This window comes from Strigops habroptila, chromosome 7 (assembly GCF_004027225.2).
Source record: "Strigops habroptila isolate Jane chromosome 7, bStrHab1.2.pri, whole genome shotgun sequence".
Classification (NCBI taxonomy): domain Eukaryota; kingdom Metazoa; phylum Chordata; class Aves; order Psittaciformes; family Psittacidae; genus Strigops; species Strigops habroptila.
In genome coordinates, this window is record NC_044283.2 from 46,425,779 (window position 1) to 46,446,740 (window position 20,962).

Consider the following 20,962-nt stretch of genomic DNA (forward strand, 5'->3'; position numbering starts at 1 on the left):
TCAATTTACATCTATTGACTGGAATGGATTCTGAAGCTGTAGCCATCTTCATAGGTTTAGCTCTGAGTTATTTTGCACTCTCTTTAATAGTGCTACTGTATCTAAACAGTAAGTGTTTTGTTTCTTTTTATCTGTATTTGAAATAAAGTTAAAAAAGAGGAAGGCTACACATTTTCACTGTGCAGTATGGGAAAAATAATGATTCTTTTTAATACAACCTCTCCCGTTTGTTTATTCCCGCTAGTTGATCAACTGTGGCAAGCCTTTTCTTCTCAGAAGGGATGTCTTTAGAGGGACAAAGCTTAGAGAGATACAATTATGACTTACTTCAGGTTGAGTCATTAAAGATCTCCAAGTTTAGAGATTTCGTGTTAGTCCATTTTGGACTAAAAGTGCAGGATGCTTTTCTATAAAACTTTGTGTTCAGTTTCAGGTTTTGGCAACCAGGAGAATTGGGGGTGGGGGGAGAATTGCGGTTTCTTGGAGGAGAGGAAGAAAATTACAAAAAAAATCTACTCTCAGTTTGTCCTTGAGCTGTAAATTTCCAAGAACACCTTAATAAATCTGTTCAACATAACTGTAGGTTCTTGTGTTCCACACTAGGGCAGTATGTACCCATCAAATTGTAATTCCAAAAGGGTTGGGTTTTTTTTGCTGTTTTAGGGGAATGGAAGCTCAGAGTCCACCATTTGCTTGTCTAATTCTTCCCATTATTTAAGATCTGTGAATCAGAAGCTTTTTTCACTGTATGGCTTAGAGGATCTGCACTGCACCATGCAGTTTTCTCTGAGAGGAATTATAAGCAATAATTAAAACCAAAACAGTATTCTCAGAAAATGTTGAATTACTAGAGGCAGTGGCTTGAGGTGGAATCACAAACAGAAAGCTCTGATGAGGTGGTTGTTACTCGTTTCTGAACATACAGAAGTCTGCTATTAATGCTCTGCACATAATGTGCAGTCTATTAATGCATGCCAAGGTTTTTATTCTAGTTTACAGGGCAGACTGTTCTGTTGATAAAATTTCCTTTTACAGAGGGTCAGCTGAGAGTGGATGCCAATGTTTCTGTGCATCACCCTGGAGAGCCTTATGGAGTGAGGACTGAAGTGAAGAATATCAATAGCATACGATTCCTGGCAAAAGCAGTAGGTAAATGACAGTTGCTTCATTAAAAAGAGTATTGTAGATACTTTATGTGGTCTGACATGAAATACGTCAGGCTCCTGAGTGCAGTAGTTGGTCTCAAATGCCATGACTAGCTTTGCTTGGTGTCCCTTCCATGCACCTTGCCTGTGGGTCCAGGAGTCCCATTTAAAAGCTCAGGCTGGGACCTTTAGACTTGGCCTGAGCTATGTCGCAGGTGTGCCAGTTTTCAGCCCTGTCTCCTGATGGAGCTTTCTGTAGTCTTGTTCACAGTGCTGTCTGGATTTACCTCCTGCTGCTTCTGACTGCACTCTGTGGATGGAGCCTAGACCCAGCTCATCCCCTCACCTTGACTGAGACTGTCATTGGACCCTGTTGATAGCACATGCCTCTGCCCATGCTGTTCAGACTAGTGGGACTGCAGCAGACAGCAAGGGTTCTGCCTGTGCTGTGGTCACCCTCGGCTCCTGGGTTATCCCTCCTTGTGGAGCAGCCCTGCTTTTGCTGCTTCCTGACAGAATAAATCTTAGTCTGGGGTACTCTGGGGATAGCAGCCATGTTAGTCTGTGGTTTTGTTGTAGAGGTAACTCTCTGCCTGCAAGAAGAATAAAGCAGATGATTCAATACCTAGCATGTTCGTTATTGAAATATTTTAGCAGTAGCTTTGTGTCCTCCAATGTAGAGGATTGCTTTCCACTGAGTAGGTGGTGTGTATGAAGTTCAGATGCAGCTTGGGTATGAGCAAGAAACGATGATTATCGCATCTCCAAAAGGAAACTCAACTGGGTGGTTGGAAGGTCACTAGGAATGTATGGCTTGGCTGCAATGCCTGGGAGAAAATGTTTTCTATTTAAAGGGAATGAAAGAAGATGAGGGAAACTTGCGAAGAGAGAGACAGTGACTGATAATTCTGCCTATAACTACTGCGGTTGATTTCATTAAGGTTAAACCAACAAACATTTTCACTGCATAGCAGTGAAAAATGAAATTGAGTGTACAAAAGCTAATAATGCAGTATAAGAAGCTTACTCTTTTTTCTTTTGTTTCTGTCAGACTATGAAATACAGAGGCAAATTGAAGAACTTGAAAATGGAGGAACTATTCTGAATGAAACAAGAGCGTTTGATTCCAAGCTTGGGTGAGTTTTTATTTTGGAGGAACATCAGGAATAGAAGCTTTAGAGTGCCGTGGATACATGACATGATCAGGAGAGGTAATGTAGTATTGCTCAACTTCTCCCCTCTAAAGCTAATGTTCACAAGCACAGTCTCCTCACAGGTAGTGATTTATTCTTAAAGTTGAGACTTTTTCACAGCAGACTGTGTGCTACATCAAGTGGGAAAATAGCTGCTCTCTTATACACATTCTTTGAAGTGGCTTTGAGAAGCTCTTCTGATCTTCACGAGGCGAAGTCTTTATTTTGTGTCTTTGCCGTAAAACTAATTCTGTGGTGTACCTCTTGCCACGTCTTGCTTGTTTTGGTTTTATTTTAGGTGCACTGTACCGATGAGAGACAAAGAAGGAAAACAGGATTATCGGTAATTTTTTTTTTTTTTCTGTTACATAAAGTTAACATTTCAAGAACTGATAGTTTAGGGGATCATTTCTTGAGAGTAGTCAATTTAATGAGCATGTAAAGATAGTCAGCACAGTGAGTATGTATTGGAAGTTTACCTTCCACTGGAAGGGGAAGTGACCTATCAAAATCAATGCTAGTCTGAGCAGTTCAGATCTAGAACTGTGTCTCATCTCTGCTAAACCCATAGACCTTTCCCAAAACCTAAGTATGTAGCTCAGAGTGGGTAAGTTGAAGGTTTACTTTGTGGCCAGTACAAGAGTATTCTTAAGAAAGCCTGACATACATAAAACGCGAGAATATTCTGAGTTAAGCATTGCTCCCTCTTTAAGTAAATACCAAGGGAGATGGTTTTCAGATAGCAGGCTCTGCCTTTCAGTGCTTAAATTCTGTGATCATAGATCACAGTCACTGTTTGAAAATCCTAACTACTATTGAAGTGTGTCAGTATTCATAGGCAGGTTTCTACCTTAAGGTCTTTCTAGACCTAATGAAGATGTTAACCTTACTAAGTACTTCTTGCCTTTCGCCAGTGTGAGATGGCAGCTATCAAACCATAAACAGCCACCCAAGAAGGATTTAGTCAGACAATGAGGAGACAAGGTTCTGCTGGGAACAAGTTGCTGGGGCAGTGTTGCAAAGCAGCAGCACAGCTCCTTAGTGCCCTAGCATGGGAGGCAGTCACAGTGGTGTCTGGATGGGATGGGGAAGAGTGACGTAGCTCACTGCTCTGGGCACCCTTTCTCCTGCTCTGTGCGTACCTGCTTCCTCCCATGCTTAGAGCCATCTTAGCCCTGATTCTCTCAGTAGTTCCCTAGCTGTGCACCCCAGAGACAGTCTTCCTGTTACTCCTAGAGTTCACTTCCCAGCTGAATTACAGTTTTGTAGGAGAACTTTCAGAGCCTCTCAGCTTTGCTGTATCTGTGTTCCTGTTAAATCTACATATATTCTACCACTGATGTTACTAAAGCAGGGCAAGGATTTGAAAACATCCCACAAACTTAAAATCTACTTTTTGAATTATTGGTTGTAGAAATGCAGCAGAAAAGGCAGTGATGATTTTGTGAATTCCTTATTATGTCAGGGGCTGGCATGAGGCTTATTTAACAAGACTAATTCAAACAAATGCAAACGAGAATTCATTAAAGCTTAGGCAAAACTGGGGAGTCTGAGATATTTCAAATAAAGACCAGAAAGGTTATTAGTAGTACTAAGATAATTATCAATATTAAACTGGGTCGGGATTTGAGATTTTTTTCTGACTTACTGCTGCACATGATATTTTAAACTTAAAATCTATGTTTAAGCAGATTTGAAATAGAAATTATTATAGCAAATGTAGAGGGTGCCCAATGTCCTTTATTCTGATACTTTTGAACCCCTCATTTGATCATGTAAGAGCAAGGTTTCTGCTTCAATCGCAGTTATTTGAGTGGTTTGAATTGGCCCTTCTCTTTAAGGGAGCCTTTTGTTCTGTGGCGGCACCCTACTGAGCACAGTGACTTTGCTTTTAGCACAGCGTGGGATTTCAGCAAGACTTTAGAAGTTAGTCTGAAAAAGGTTACAACCTGCCCAGATCACTCCTGGCCACTGGCTGTCAATCTGGGTTTTTCCCTGCCAGTCCACTCCTGGCTTTGTCCAGATCCACAATTCATGGTTGATGCCAGTAGGAGCGAGTTGTTTCCATATGTATTCTTACTGGGTTTATTGGCATTTTTGTTATTATTTTGGGTGCAGAAGTGTTTTAATTACCCCTTTTCCATCATCAGCTCTTCAATAATCAGTGGCAAATACTCAAAGAAAAGAGAGGCTTTGCAGAGGCTGTTCTTTTACTACTTAACAGTGCTATAGCAAGTCATGAATTTTTAATATTTTGTTTAGTTGAAAAAGTAATACAACTTCCAGGTCAGTATAAACTTGTGATATAAATTTTATTCCTTATTGTTTAGCTTCTGACTGAAAATAATTATAATGGATGTTTTCATTTTTACTAGCTTCATGCCAGAGCCAAACCTTCCTCCATTGATTCTGTACGATGCAAAATCTTTGCCAGCTAATATGAGCCATCAGCAAGTGGTAAATATTGATTGGATTCATGAGAGACTTCCTGACCTCCCCAGTGTGAAGAGAGCAAAGCTTGTTGAACAGTATGGGATTCTTCCTGAACACAGCTTCACCTTATTGGTAGGTCTATTGATCAAGTGCTAAAAGAAGCCTGGAAACTTCAAAAGTTGCATGGTTTTTGAAAAGATTTACAAATGTCGTATAAACCAGCTGTTGGCTCTTATGGATGCTTTTATTTGGACATATCTTCAGTGTGTGATTTGTATCCTGAAGCCATGTGCATGAATGATGGGGAAAAGAAACCATACACAGTGTGCCCAGAAGTGTTTCTCATGCAAGGTGCAGTCAAATAACTATTATTTAATATTGATCTTGTTTGTCTACACATGGATGCACTCGTGACTGACTACAGCAAACATACAACTTCCTGCTGAAAAACCCTTGTCTGCAAGTGTGTGCTCCTCTTGCCTTTGGGTGTGGAGCAAAGCTGGGCACCTTGTCAGTATTTAACAAATTGGTAGATGTGTTTTCCTGACTACAGAAGCAAAACCCAGTGTTTCAATCTTTCAGCTTCATGTGCCTGTTGATCTAGCTTACACATTGTTTTGAAAAAACGTAGACTTATTCTTAGGTAAATACACAATGTGTAACAACATCAACATCAACCTCACAATGCAGTTTACTGGGGATAGGTTTAGAAATGGGAATGAGAAAGAAAAGGATGCGGCAAATACGGATTTAAATAAGGAAGTGACAGCAAAATGTCATAACTTCCAAAATTATTCTAAAGAACTTTGAGCTTCTTAAATACAAACTGGGTCATCTCTGCCTGTGATAACTCTTGCAGGGATTTCAGCATACTCACCCAAGATTAGACATTTCATATAGCCAGCTAAGCTGGGGCAGTGTCCTCCTTTGGTTACCTCTGTATTAGTGGATGCAGGAGAAGGACTTCTTTAGAGTAAGATTCAGAGCGGAACTGTAAGTGCTTTAAATTGTCCTCTGGAGGAGTTCCTTTCCTTTGACTATAAATGTGGGGAGAGCAGTCCACATAACTACCTAATATCCCTCCTTTGTGTATCTGTAATTTAATACACTTGTACAGAAGCTGCTTCTACAGAAAAAAAATGATTCTTCTGAAGAAAGCTGCTAGGAAAACTGCTTCTGTGGTTGTGTGCCACTTTAGTGAGTTGCAGGTATTTTACTGTTTGGTGGGTAGGTGAGTCATAAGTCTTTTAAAGTTGTGAGGCTGCAGAGATAGCATTGAGAGGTGTCAGTAGTACTTGCCTTTCTATTTCAAACTGTGATTTTGCAGCCGGTACTCCTGTCCATGCATGCATTTTTTTCACATCAACATATTTCTCACATATTAAAATGAACAGAGCTCTGAAGGGTAGATGGGTCCTGAACCTTTTTTTCTGACTGGTTCTTTCCTTCTTCTCCCTCTCTGTGGTGGGTTGATCCTGGCCAGCTGCTAAGCACCACAGCTGCTTGCTCATTTCCCTGCTGGTGGGACAGGGAAGAGAATAGGAAGAGCAAAAGCAAGATGACTTGTAGTTTGAGATAAAGACACTTCAATGAATGAAGGAAAGAGGAAGGGAAAAACCTGAAAGTGATGTGAATGCCATCACTCACTGCCTCCCACAAGTAGAGCGATGTGCAGCCAGTCTCCTACCCATGACACTGACTACCTCCCCCAAAGTCCCCTTCCCTTAGTTTTCCTGGTTGAGCAGGGCGTTACATGGCATGGAATATACCCTTGGTCTGTTTGAGTTAGCTGTTCAGGTTGTGTCCTCACCCTGCTTCGTGCCCACCTGCAGCCTACTCACCGTGGGGTGCAGAGTGAGAGAAAGAGAAAGGACTGCTTAGCAGTAGCCAAAACACCAGTGTGTTGTTAGCACTGCTTTAGTCACAAATCCGAAACACAGCACCCTCTTCAGAAAATAAACTCTGTCCCAGCCAGACCCACTACACCCACTCCTTTCACTTGGCATCAACACACTTCTTGGCCCATTTCAATTTTGCTAGTATTGATGACTTCTGCTGTGTGGTTTCTGTTGTCTCTATCACCTACACCTATATATTTGCCTCATCAACTGCCGTTTCTTTCCAGCTGTTCTCTGAAATCCACTATTGCCTTCGCTTTTTCTTCTTAACTTTTTTTTCTTTTTTGCAACACATAAGACAATTAATGAGCTCCAAGCTGAAACTTGGGATTCAGCTTGTAGTAGGATAATGAATCCATTTGAATGCATGAAGTAAACACGTTCTTTATTGTGGGTCTTCTTTTATTGTGCATTAGAATGTCAGCATGTATACTTTCCATAAAAGTTGCTTGCCTGTTCACTGGGAGACTACTTAACCTTAATTCATCTGAAAACGGTATGTCTGTTGCTGTGTTAAGCTTACATCAGAAGTTGCAGGAGATTGCTGATAGGGCCAGATGCACAAATCTAATGAGTGTTCTTTCAGGTTAGAGCACCCAGGAGTGCTCATTAAATAAATGGCAGTGATAGAGGGACGACTCTTAAAATATAAAATCTCTGTGCTGTGCCAACTTGTTAGAGGAAAAATTACACGTCAAAGTTATAATGAAACAATGCCATACTTCAGCATGCAAGTTAGTTTCTGAGCTTGCTTCATGAGATTTATTCTCTTATACAGTAGCTGCCTGTATGTACTGCAGTACTGAGAATCTGAGACCTCCTCCTTTGCAGTACAAAATGTACTGAAATGGGAGGGGAGCATTACCTATTCATATCTTTCTGGCTGAAATTTCTTAAGTGTAAACTGCTATTTTTTTGACAGTTTTGTATAAATTGTGGAAATAAATGAAGATTCTGATTCTGATTTCTTATTTGTAAAGAAACAATTCTTTGAGCCATGTAGTCTCCAGAGTATCTGAGTACTCAATTTCTGCATGCAATTCCTACTTTGCTGTGTAAACTGGTAGGCTGGCAAATACTTCAGTCAAGAAAGATCTCAGACAACTTTGCCAGTGATGGCATTATAATATTTTTGTCTTGCTTCCTATTGGGTCAAAAAAAATAAGATGTATTGGCATAGACATGAATGTCTATCTTTTGTTTTCAAAAAGCATGCTGAAGTCTGGGGAGGTCCAACCAAAAAATAGATCAGTTGTCACAGTAGAGCATTAGAAAAAACCCAGTCTGATTTGAACCTGAATTCCTTTCTCATTTGAATTCCAAGTCTTCCCATGCATTTACTGTTCCTCTGCTTGCTCAGATAAAAGTGGCTTGAGCTTGAGCCACTCCACTTGAGCTCGAGCTCCACTTGAGCTTTGGCTTCCTGCTGTGGTGGAACAGTTACGTTGGTGAATCCTTCAAACAGTCAAAAGTGAGATGCTGTAGAAGTTGGTTTTGACCATTTTGTTTATGACATTATTTTTAGAACTCAAAGAACTTACAAGAACCTGTAGGAAAAAGTTTGAACTTTGATTTCTCCGCTTGTCTGCTTTATGAGGCTAGATTTTCTGGGCTTTGTCCCCCAGCAATCTTGCACATTTTTGCAGCAGTTGTTATCTCACAGTTGGTTATTGTGGGAACTGTGATGGTGAAAATGGGAAGAAGAAAGCAGAAAATGACATTTTATTTGTGAACACTGATGTAGTTTTCTTCTTCAGTTCTTTGGTAAACATTTTTGGTGTTTAAAAGCTAAGTTTGAATTGCAGATCCAGTGCCCCTAAAGATTGTACCTGTGGTATTCTGTAAGATAATGTGCTGCTTTAAACTTGTTTAAAAGCATCTGAAATCACTCTACCAGCAGTTTTTTTGACATCTCACTACTATTAAATGATCATTTTAAACCATGTCTAAAAAAGAAATTTGCATCTGGTTGAAATATTGGTATGTCAGGTTTCATGCCAGTGAGACTCTAATTGAGAAAGTTACAGCCTGTTATTTGATGTATAATGGGAGCACCAAGTGGGCCTGGATCACAAACAGTGCTGTGATTCCAGATTTCTGGTTTTCCTTCTCTGAAGATTAAAATATGTTATTCAGAACTAAGAGAGAACAGTCAGTTTAGCATTTGTGTAAACCAGCATGTTGGAGCGTGCAGTGGTTTACAGTTCAGATCTGTCACAAGGGATGGGGGGGGGGGGTGTTGGTAGTTGGAGTCAATTTGGCATGAAGGAAGTTGACCAAAATGCAGAACAAATTAAAATCGAGTTTGAGTAGTGCAGTATGTAGAAATGGAAGCTAATCAAGTTATGCCTGCATTTTTTTTTTCTACTATGACAAGAAAGTAAGGAAAAGGTTTCATTTCTGTCAGTCATTTTGGTGTTTTGATATCCTGCCTTACTCGTTTCTGTCAAGCATTGGGGTTTCCTACTCTTTGGCTACAGAAAATGGCAGTCACTTGGAAAAAAAACTAACATGCAAAGGAATTTTTGGGGATGTGTTTTTATGTGCCCAAGAAGTGAGTATGGGGTTCAGTACCTGGTAGCATATGTAAGTCTGAGTATTTCTGGGCTTTTTTGCTCTTGCTGCCTGGAAATCATGTGACTAAAATGTGAATGCTGGGTATGTTGTCCTTGACTTGGAAAGGTCTTGCAGCAGGGTCAGAGCCATAGCTCCAGCCAGGCTGTTGGTATCCAGAGGTCTGTGCCCACTGCTAGAGGTAGGCTCTCTAGCCTACACATGATGGAAGTGTGGACATGCTGTGTCTGAGTTGTGTAGCCTGCAATGTGGCAGCTGCAGACGTTGTTTTTGTGTGCATTTCAGTGTTGGAGCTAGACCTACTCTGCCTGGAGTGTTTGTAAAACCTGCTGCAGCACATGTAAAGAAACCAGCATTTATATTTGCTCGTTTTCCTACGTAAATTGGACAAGTGTTTTTGTGGAAGGGAACCCACTGTTTAAATAATCATTGTGTGTTTGCGCTATTGAATCCTGAGGTGAATTAGAAAGAGTACAGTACTTAGTAATGCATCATTTTAGCTATTCCAGTTAACACACACAGAGTTTTTAATCGAGTTTACTGTACTTTGGTACAGTATCTGGCTTTTTTTAAAGCCAGATTTGTTCCTCTAGTCTATTTAGCCTTAGATGTCACATAATTTGATTACAAAGTAACTGCTAGTTAAATTTATAAGAACACTGGAAAAGAAGGAAATTGTGTCTGTGTGTATTAGATGGGTAACGAGGAGGAGGTACAAGGTTTATCTTGGTTCACAAAAGACCTCAGTGGCCTTCCTAGGCTGAGAACTTGGTTTCTTTGCTCATGGTCTCAAGGTAAAGGGGAGGGGTCTGATTTTTGTCATACCAGCTTTACAGCACGTCAACCATTACTCAAAAGCCGTACGTCATCACCAATGAAAAATGTGCTATCTAGAGCTGGTGGAAGTTTGTGTTATGAAAGTTTTGAGGAGGAAAGTCTAAAACTCTGTATTGCAATGGTGATAAATTGCCTTTGAAACCTAGGGCAAATGAGACTGTTTTGGTAGGGAGGTGTTAGAGGGGAAAAGTCAGGCTTTGGTTTAGCGTGTACCTAGACTCTTTTTGCTCAGAACTGTTCAGAGATCTCCCTGCAGTCAGTATGTGCTTGGGAAATGTTTTTGCTGCAATGACAGTATACTTAGAATAGCTCCTTGGCTGTCTCTGAACTGTTACCTCTCGACTTCTGAGCGCTGGCTTGTCCCCCTGTGTGTTTTTGCCACAAACTGCAGAAGTTCAGTGGCACACTGGATGTGGATTCCTCCTTGAAAAGGTAGGAGCTGCCACTTACTATCTCTTCAACCTTTGGCAGACCTAATGAGTTCTGTGCTACGGTTAGAGATCCATCACTGCCTTGATGACAAACACCACAGCATTCAACAGACTGTGCAGTATCTGTTCTTCTAAAAACACTCTCAGATTTCACTTTTAGGCTATAAATTGAATCCTCTACTGTCATATCTTCTGAGCATTTAGGGTGCTGTGGAAAAGCCTACATAGCTTCTCTGGAGGAAAAAAAAAACCAAACAGAAAAATACAACTCTGCTTCTGACATTATGACCTTTCCATATCACTGAAGGGTGAATGCAAGCTAAACTTATTCCTTCAATCCAAAATAAATAGAAGGGATTGCAAGATTGAGTGAAATGTCTGTAGACAGTTTCAGGAAAAGTCTCTTCTTGGTAAAAAGTAGTGTGACAGCCTGTTAGATTGGCAGCCTTATATTTGCTAGCATTATACTTACTGAAAACACATGAGAAGATGAGAAAGCTGCTCCCCAGATACTAATTTTAGGGAGGAGTTAAGAGGAAAAAGTTCACTCTCATTCAGTGGAGCGCCATTGAAACAGGCAGGCGGGCAGGTAAGCTGTGTGTACCTGTTCTAGGCATAACATTGTTTGTTTGCTGTTACACTAATAAAATTCCTCCAAAGTCTTGTGACTTTGCAGTGGATTCACAAAACCAAGTTTACTTTAGGATTGAGTATTTATACTCCAAATGGAATTGCATAATTAATGATGTTTGCACTCTGGTAACTTTTTGCTGCATTTAACTTTCCTTAAACAGAATGAAGACGGATTAACAGAATTCTTTGAAAATGTGGTTAAACAGACCCAAATGAAACCAAAGAAAGTGATCGGCTGGATTCTAAATGACCTGCTCAGTTATTTGAACCAACATTCCCTTACAGTAAAGGAAAGGTCAGGCTTCTTGATTACTACAGCTGTGAAACAAAAGTGATCCTTTCCTTATGTGCCATGGATAGTATAGTGTCACTGCGTTGCTTGCTTCTGCGTTAGTTACCTATAAAGTTCATTGTGCTAGGCAGTACTATGTAGGTCTTGACACTGTCATGCTGAATGAAGTTAACCAACGATCTTGCAGAGAAGAGGACCATGTAGTTAAGAGTACTAATCACTGTCTTCTTTCTTTGGAATATGGCAATGGTAAGGTATAGTCAGGCTATCAATACCAAAGCTGGATATAGTGTGGCTATACTGTGTGATCTTTAGCCTTACTCTGTGAAGTAACTTCTGTCCCCTTTTTCCCTAGCCCAGTCAGTTCTTCTATCCTGGCTGACCTTTTGAACCTTCTAGAAAAAAAAGAAATTTCTTCTACAGCAGCCAAGCAGGTAAGTACCTTCTTGATGTTACTGTACCTTGAATCTGTGGCTGCTTACTCCATTCATGTAGCAATCTTATGATCAGTGTGTGCCAGTACATCAGTTGCTTTTAAAGGAAATCTTTTGAGTGTTGATGAAGGATAAATTTTGTATGTATACTATATAGATGAAAATGCCTCATGTGTATATAATCTTGCAGATACCTCTGCATATTCAGTGTTAGAAGGAGGTACAAACCAAATAATAGATCTAAGCAATGTAAACTGAAGTCAGTTAAGTCATCCTGCTCCCGAACAGACTGGACACTCGATCTCAGTTTCACAGGTTGAGTCGGTTAAGCTGAGATGTCAGTTACTAGGTGCTAAGGGATGGTAAGGTCTATGTTCCCAAGCATTAGCATGTGGAAAAGGCTAATTCACCGGAGCGTAGTCACAAAAGTGTTCTGCTTTGGCGTACCCCTGAGTCAGAAGTGGAGAGGTCTGGCCTTTCTTCTATCCGTTCTTCTTTGTGCAAGTGCTGTCATGGACCTCTCAAGCAAGGACTAAAGGTGGAACTAGTTTCTCCCTCTTTTAAAATATCATCTTGCTTAGGACAGTCTGAAAAAGCAGCTGGATGATTTGTATCTAAAATTGTGAACTGCTTATGATGGGTATGGTGACTGCTGTGTCTACAAACAAAATCTGGAGGGTTTTTGTGATGGGGAGTAATCTGACATTCACCTTCAGTTGTTGCCAGCTCATTTATCTGGAATGCATCATCTTTTCAGATTAATTAGTATTCTCTAGATGAGTACAGTAGGTGACTGTTTCTTCTCAGGTATTTATCAGTGAAAATTTTAATGAAGATACTTAACTTGCCTTGTCTGCTTTCAAACATTTAACACTGGAATACATGGGGAAGGTTTCCATCTTTTTACAATGTACTGATTTAATCCAAGTACAACTTGATAGCATTTAAGTTCGTTCAGGCTTTTAGAATGATTATAAACCGAGTGTAACTAACTGTTGCAAATGTAGCTCTTTGCCCTACTTGGAGACATTTAAACTCCCTGGTTTGTTGTTTTCTTTTTTGGAGATGCTTGTGGTTCCTACTGAGGTTGGTCTTGTTGTTGGTCTGCTTCTGTGAGTAGCCAGCTGCATATGACAGGATTCATAACTAAGGATTTAAGTGCCTGACTTCAGGCATGCGCATTTGGAAATTTTGGATTGGAAAAGTAAAAGCTTCAAAAAGGAGATAAAGTATTAATAGGAAAAGCATTGGCATGCAGAGCAGTTCTGTGCCTGCGGGGTTATGGCACACCCATCAGTTTGGTGTCTGCATTTGAAAGAGAAGCTTCAGAACTCCAGCCTTAACTCTGGGCTTCCTTGTGGAGGTAGAGACAGGGACTAATGCTCTTCTATGGGAGTTTTTTGCCTTGTGATATATTTGTGTGCCAGCACTTCTGACAGGTTATGAAACGTCAAGAATTTCAGAGATGCTTTTCTTGTTTAATTACCAAATCCTTGTAATGAGCATGTTGTGCTCAGTGCTCTGAAGTCGGACACAGAAATAACAATACTGTTCGCCATCACTGAGTGATCCCATCAAACTGCAGAAACCTTGCCACATTTAGAAAAGTATTTTGGTTGCCTGGATGTCAGAAGAATAACAAATGTTTATAACAATTCTCAGCAGCAGGCAGAGATAGTGGATGGCCTGAGGGCAGAGAGGGCTATATATACACACCAGCAGATGAATTGCAGCACTTGGGGTGGGGGGGAACAAACTGCAGTGGTAGAGACAGATCCAACGAGAAAGGATGGAAGGGTTCCATGGAGTGAGTGCGCAGACATGCAGACACATACATGCTCGCTGCAGGAAGCGATTAACAGTTTAAATTTTTTAAGAGGTTTTGTGTTCTGTCTCTGCTGTATAAGGCACTAAAACACAGGCAGATGAAAGCTGTGAGCACTGATTATAGACACAGAACATTGTATGGTAGGATGCATATGTCAAGGAAAGGGCACTGTGTGCTTAGATAATTAGCACTTAGGTAATTACAGAGCTCACACCCAACTTGCCATCAAATATAGCATCCTACTCCAGAGGTTTCCGAAGCAGCTCCCGCCTGGCCTGCCTGCGCAGGGGGGAGCAGCTTCAGCTCCGCCAGTATGCAGGGTGGTGAAAGGAGCGTGTCCTGGACCTGGGGACTTGCACAGGTGTTTTGAAGCTCACGGTGGGAGGTGCCTGTGCTGCTCACCAGGGCTGAAACCAGTCTGACATGGTGGGGACCATGCCCAAGACAGGGCCCTAGTCCTGGTTTGCAGGGCTGGCAATGGGTACATCTCTGGCATAAGAGGCCTGCCTTGTGAATTATGGCACTTTGGGAGGAGGCTGTGTCCTGTGCTCGGGAAGCAGAAACTTGTCCCTGCTGCTGAGAGACATGCTGCAACAACTCCAGTTGGACACCCTTGTGCGTTCTTTGGGGATCTGTAGCAAGGTAGTGAGCAGAGCAGACCACAGGTCTTGTTTACTTCTGCAGTTGCATAGGTCACACACGTAGGAGTAATATCAACAGACCCTTGGAATGCCTACTTTAAAGTAGAGAGTAGGGAAATGAGTACAGTACACAAACCTAAACAGAACCATCTGCTTTGACAATTACGGCTATACCATCTGGAGGACTGAACCCAGCCTGCCCCTCACTTTTGTCAGAGGCTGAGGGACAACGGCCAGACATCGAGACTTCCATCCTGGAAATGAGAGATGCCCCCAGGACCGACTCAAGTGGTACTGCCTGCTGCTTCCCTCCCACCCTTGGCAGCAGATCACTGCAGATAGGGTTTCCAGTTGGAGCGTTCTCAGGCACAGCAGTCAGCTGGCACATTCACCGGTTGCAAAATGTTTGATATGATGCCCGTGGCAGCCAGACGTGTAAGTCCTGATTAATTCATCTTGACCAATGGTTTGCTTGCTATGCCTGTGTATGTAGAGTCTGCAGAACATCATTAAACTCTAATCACGCTCAGGTAGGAATCAATAGTAGAAACTACTGAGATTTCAGTAGCAGAAATGAGGCCTGAGATTCTCATTTTGGCTCTGGAGACTTCATCATTTGCTCCTCCTGTTCTGGTGCAGGCAGTTTGTGTAAATGAGTTGAAATCATTTTTTAAACTGCTTTCTTTAGATTCATACTCCTTGCCAAGTGGAGAAACACATTTTTAAAAGTGCATCTTTGACAGGTCTTGGCCACATCTCTTTCTGCTTTCCTACATACCTGTAAACAAGCAAGGGCCTTGATAACATTGTTGCTCTAGTAGCAAAGTGGAGATGCTTGTTACCAAATTGAAAAGTACACATAATGCAGATGTCACCGGGCAAATCTGGTGCCTTCAAGGTTTCTAATGGGCAAGCTTTTCTCCGTGCCAAGAGATGTTTGGCATAGGAATAGCAGGGAATCAGAGCTGGATCTCTGGCTGTCAAGCTGTCCTGCCCTGATCTAAGTCAGCCTGATATATGAGTTGCTCCAGGGTAACTTTGCCATGGTCGGCTGTGTAGATTTTGTTGCTGATTTTCCCCTCTTGCAGCCTGTGGCATCCTGCTTGAATACATATCCATCCTAAAAATCCCATCTGCCTTTTTCCAGGAGAGCACTATGGCTTATTCATTGTCCAGCCCCTGGTTTGTGCAACACTTCAGACTCTCCAGGGCATTGTGCTATGGGGCTGTGCTGTGCAAAGAGGACAGGCCTCCTTCTGAGGGGTGATGTACTGTCCCCGTGCCTTGGGAGACCTCAAGGACAAAACACTTCCTGCCAGGTCCCTCAGGGAAGGAGCAGAGGGGGCTGCCTGCAGTAGCAATGGAGTGTAATGAAAATAACCAGGCTATAGAGAGGCTGAATCTCAGTTGGATGTATTTCTTTCTATGGGTGTTCCAGGTAGCACTGGCATGATGGCTTTTAAGAACTGCACTAGAAGGAAGATCCAGTGGAAAAGACATCATATACTGCACTGATTTATTTAGATAGAAACATCTGAAAGCTTTACTTATAGCAGGTGTAACTCTGGCTGCTTATCAGTAAATTTAATATTGTGATGTTCCTTTAACCCTCCTAGGGAAAAAACAAGATGTAGCTGCCACAGTACAGCTGCGTCTCATTGCCTTCTCTCAAGGGCTCCAGCAGAGTGATAAGATCCATTAAAAGCTTTGGGGTGCCGCTGGCAGACAGATCTCCTCTTGGAGGAATTGTGTCAGTGCATGGTTCTTAAATGCCTGTCATGGCTACAAAATTCTGTAACTGAAGGTCTGTTGTACCAAAAAATTCATCATGTGCAAGAAAATTGCCGAGATAGCTGAGATAAGCCAAGATACCATAGAATCACAGAATTGTTACGGTTGGAAAGGACCTTAAGGTCATCTAGTTCCAACCCCCCTGCCCTACCATCCCACATGCTTCATTTTCCTTAAGTTGTCTGGCTGCCCTGCTAATGATTTAACATGCAGTTTCAATGCCCCTACTTGTCTCCCATCCCAGTCTTCTCTTCATCCTACAGTGAGTATTTAATACTGAAATTTTGCCATGACATCCATTTCCGTATTGGTACCCAAGCAGTGGCCCAAACATAAAATTACATCTTCAGCTCAGGATGGAGCACAAGCAGCTGCTTTAATAAGGGTTTTCTTTCTCTCCTCCCACTGCTCTGAAATAAGAGCAAAGTGAACACAGAGAATGACTGCCCAAGGAAATTGTTTTTTTATAAATGTTCTCTTCTCTCCAGTTTATTCCCGGGCAATACCCTGCTGCAGCATAGGCAAACAACTAGCATTCATGGGTGATTGTTCCAGAGGTGTGGGGTCGCCCAGCCGTCCGGTACTTGGAGGTGATGCAGAGGTGGGCTGGAGCTGCTGCATTCATTCTGCTTGGTGCTATTTTTCTTCTGTTTTGTCATACATACTCTCATTACAGCTTGCTGATGAGGACTGGTAATGGGATGAGTTACCTGGGATTGGACTTGGTACAATAGTTAGCTAATGGTCAGTTTCCCGGGCAGAGACATTGCTCATGAAAATGCATTTGCTTACTGCTCTCAGGCAGTTCTTGTGAATCATGTGAGATGAGCACGAGTACTGCCAGAGGAGCAGCCCTGCAGTCGGTGACAGCCCCTGCCATCCGTGGTGCCCCCCTCTCCCAGCGAGGTGCGCTCAGGAAATGCCTGTGAGGAGGTAGGGTACTGGCACTGGTGGTGGCGAGCAGCCCCCAGTGCTGTGGTAGGCTGCAGAGCAACGGTTGCAAACCATTAACCTGTGCTCGTGCAGTAACTGAAAATGCTTTGTCTTATTTCAGGGAGGGAGGGAGAGCACAAGAGCTTTTCCAGCAAGGATTAAATCTTGGGTTTGTTCAAATTTAGACAATCTGCTGTTGCTTTAAATAAAACCTGGCTTCTTGGATCAGTAGTTGAAATACTGCATGTAAACAACCTTGCTAAGACACTGACCTCTGCTACACATTGTGGTTTTCAGGTGCTTGTGGAATTGTGGAAGGGAGAAGGGAAGACTCCTCTTGAAATTGTTAAAGAAAAGAAACTTGAACTGATACAGGATCAAGGAGCGCTTGAACAGATCTGCCAGGCGGTGATTGATGGACAAGAAAATGAGGTGATTATGATGGTGGAGGGAAGCTCGTGCTCTACCGCAGTCTGTGGCACTAAAAAGGGGGTTAAAATGGTCTCTCTTTTTTTTCCCCTGTTGATTGGCATTTGAGCTGTAGAGCCAGTATAGCAGCAGTAAAGCTGCTGCTGAGCGATTACCAGCCTTTTCTTCTCCTTTCTTATTTTACCAAGTGTTCTTTTAGAAATTGAAGCTTGCACAAAATGATCAGCAGAAGAAATTACCAGTCTGGCTAATGCGCTAAGTCAGTCTGAGACACCATAAAAATTTAATGCAGGAAAGCAAAACTGCAGGGCCCTGTCCCTCTACAGCTGTACCACCATTAACCTGACCTGCTGCCCAGCCACCTCACTCTGATTTTTATGTCATCCATTGTGATATTAGGGCAACATTGTTAAACTGTTCCAAAACTGGAGATTGAAGCTACCTGCCAGCAAGGAATATATTAGTTATGGAATTAGAGGCTGTACCAGAGCTGGCAAGACAAAAATTTTTCTTGCATCTGTCTCTTCCCCATGTCCCTGTCTCCCTCCACTGCCAAAGAGAGGAGTCCAGCTGGCTCTCCTGCCTGACAGTGTCTGTGGGGTGGCAAGGAGCCGGACCCTGTGGCAGCGGTGGCTCCAGAGCTGCTGTCTGCTCTGCAAGAGGGAAGATGGGGGTTTGGCTCTTCCCCATCTCCTTGGAAGGACACGCAGCAGCAGCCTGTGTGGCTTATCAATCTAACAAAGTCTGAGCTGGGGAAAAAGGAAAACAAACTTGTTTATCGTGAAGGGGAGGAGCAGGAAGGAATCTTGACAGAGTCTAAAATCTGCCTTATAAAAAGCAAAATGAAAACGAGTACTTATATGTTCTCTGGAGTGAAAATGTAGAAGCAGAAGTGAATAGCTTCCTTTTAATATAAACATTGTCTGGCTACATTTGCCATTTGGAAAAAAACTATTAGCATCTTTTGAGAACAATACCACCCACCCCAGATCTCACTGGGGGATGCTAACAGCTCTGCAAGAGCTTTTGATAAAGAAAATGAGCCTGCAGTAGGTCGGCGTGACCTCCATCAGGCTGACTCATTTGCAGAGCCTGATAAAAGTGCTGCTGTGTTCCCAGCCTGGATAGAAAGAGCACTGGAACGGATTGGGAAGTACAGAAGCTGAAGGTCCATAACTGCACTCCCATTTCAATAATAATGCTTTCTCTGAGAATGTAATTCCTCTCTGTTTTCCACTGTTTTAGTCAAGCTGAATGCAGTACAATGGCATTGCTTCCCTACTTTTTCCAGGTGATTCCTTCACCAAGGCAAAAGCTGCCTTGAAGGCCTGTGCTACACTGCTTCAAATTGCTGCAAGAGCTGGCCTTACAAAATAGCACTAGCTCAATACTTGGTGGGGGGAACTACACAGCGTTTTTCATAGTAACTTCTTTTAAAATGAGCTAACTTACAAACAGTTGCTCAAGCCACCACTGAGCACGTCATGAAAATGCAGTACCTGGATTGTGCTGCTCTTTGCCCCATATAGGTAAGTCTCTCACACCTCAGGAGTAACAAGTCCTTCTCACTTTGTGACACTACAGAGAAGATTTTAGTCTGCCAATAATTTGGATACCATGACTAGTAGCAGTATTTGCATTTGTGCTTGGGCTTGGCACAGTTGGTGGTTCGTATGTTCACAATCCTTCCCTTAATATCTGTAAATATGACCCCCTGTTGGACTGAAGCTATCATGTTTTGCCCAGTAACTGACAATGCAGAGTATGTCTTCCCTGCCACAAGGCCAGGTGCTTGTCTTTCAGCAGTAGCATCTCCTTTAGGAATGGCCAAAAAGTGAAATTTTTAATGCTTTTTTCAGTGTCTTTACTTAGCTTTTAAATATGGCCCTTGCTATTTTGCAGGTGATTGTGCATCAAACGCTAGCTGTCTGCTAGGAGGTCGTATTTCTGATCGGTTAATTAATTGCTGTGTTGCAAAGGATTCCTTGCTTAAAGGAAATACCTTCCACCTACGTTTGTGCTTGAAGGACCTCACGTGTTATCAGATAGAGTAAGATTTGATGCAAATTACTTGTTACAGCTGAGCATGATATCGAGTAAAAAGGTAGCTCCTATTAGCAAGAGAAGCCCATCTCATTTTTTCTGGCTCTCTTCCAGGAAATCGCTCTTCAAGTTGCAGACACTGGTAAAATCCAAAAGTGTTTTCTGACTTTTTCAATAAGAGGAGATCTTTCTATTAGTCGTAAGGCCCTGCTGCTCTGGAGGGACTTGCTGCTGTCTCGTGGGAGCAGAGTGGGAGCTTATTGCAAAGCTGAAGGCAGTTTTTATAAATAACACCTTAGCCCAAAATACAGTATTTACCACAACGGTCCAAAGGACAAGAACAGTTCATACCTTGGCTGTGAAGGAGTGATGCCATCTGCTTTTTCTGTAACAGTGGTGTCTGTCTTTGTTTCTTTCTTTAAAGGTTATGGCAATCAAGGCAGGAAATCACAAAGTTCTAAACAAGTTAATCGGCCTGGTGCAAAGGAAAACCCAAGGACGATCCAATCCTGTTCTGGTGAAGCAATTGTTAGAGAAGAAGCTGTTAGAGTAGCCACAAGAGGGAAAACCCACGCCAGCATATACACCAGACATGCACTTCGTTCTATCTGGTTCACTGCAAATGAACTTGGTGCCTCCTCGTGTGGCATCAGGATGATTGCTTATACTTCAAGCAGCACTGTGGCCTGGCCAGTCCCAGTCTTGCCTGGGTGCAACAGCCAAAGGCAGATGAGCAAGAGAACAGCAGGAGGTGATACAGTCGTTTGCATCTCCCTCACGTCACTGTGGCCTTCAGAGATGTGATTTCCTCACAGCCATGGGAAACAAGTTCCCAGGGTGCCCATTACTATGCAGGGAGCTGAAGCTGTATTGGTTGGTTTTGTAATAAAGCAAGTGTCAACTCGGCTTTCCTAGCTGCCTTTTTGGGAGGAGGGAAATTCACCCATCTTGAATGCCAAATCGGGTGGTGTGCATTAATAACTCACTCTTAAGTTAGTGTGAGCACAGTAGTGACTGATTAAAAACTGCAGCATGTGTGTCTCTGTGCCTAGCAGAAGGGGAAAATATGTCCACTGCTGTCATTCTTCCTGGTTTCTGAGGGAAGGGAAAGAATGAAGTCACTTGGTGCTTAAGTGCCCAAGGCTTGTGCCACAAAGAGATGAAAGTGCTTACATCTAAGAATTAGTGTCAACTCATTTTCTCACCTTCACCTTGTTATGTACTCAAACGTCTGCTTTGCCTACTCACAGCTCCTTCAGTTCTGAAGAGTGCCCAGTGATGTGTGCCTGAGCCCTTCCGAGGTCCACGTTCCATTTTGGCCTGTGAGGTTCAGCACAGCTGATGTGCTTCTGCCAGTTTGCTTTTTCCTCTGCTGGTGAGACCTGACCCTGTGCTACAAACGCTCCAAGCCTGGAGCTGCTCCCTTC

General features: G+C 42.5%; 1 protein-coding gene across 8 annotated transcripts in view; it reads left to right on the top strand.

The window, feature by feature from the left end:
- GATB (glutamyl-tRNA amidotransferase subunit B) overlaps positions 1-20,442 on the top strand; it is a 43,270-nt gene extending 22,828 nt beyond the window's left edge. For 4 of the 8 annotated variants that reach the window (XM_030491952.1, XM_030491951.1, XM_030491953.1 and 1 more), the window contains 8 exons: positions 1,036-1,149; positions 2,197-2,281; positions 2,637-2,681; positions 4,714-4,903; positions 11,306-11,439; positions 11,792-11,870; positions 17,361-17,495; positions 19,960-20,442. In XM_030491952.1, the coding sequence (XP_030347812.1) occupies positions 1,036-1,149; positions 2,197-2,281; positions 2,637-2,681; positions 4,714-4,903; positions 11,306-11,439; positions 11,792-11,870; positions 17,361-17,495; positions 19,960-20,088 (911 nt within the window). In that variant the 3' untranslated portion in view covers positions 20,089-20,442. Of the gene's footprint in view, positions 1-1,035; positions 1,150-2,196; positions 2,282-2,636; positions 2,682-4,713; positions 4,904-11,305; positions 11,440-11,791; positions 11,871-14,555; positions 14,775-16,618; positions 17,496-19,959 lie in introns of those variants that run through there. The other 4 variants (XR_003992227.1, XR_003992230.1, XR_003992229.1 and 1 more) reach the window with 4 other exon arrangements.
- The last annotated feature ends 520 nt before the right edge of the window (positions 20,443-20,962 follow it).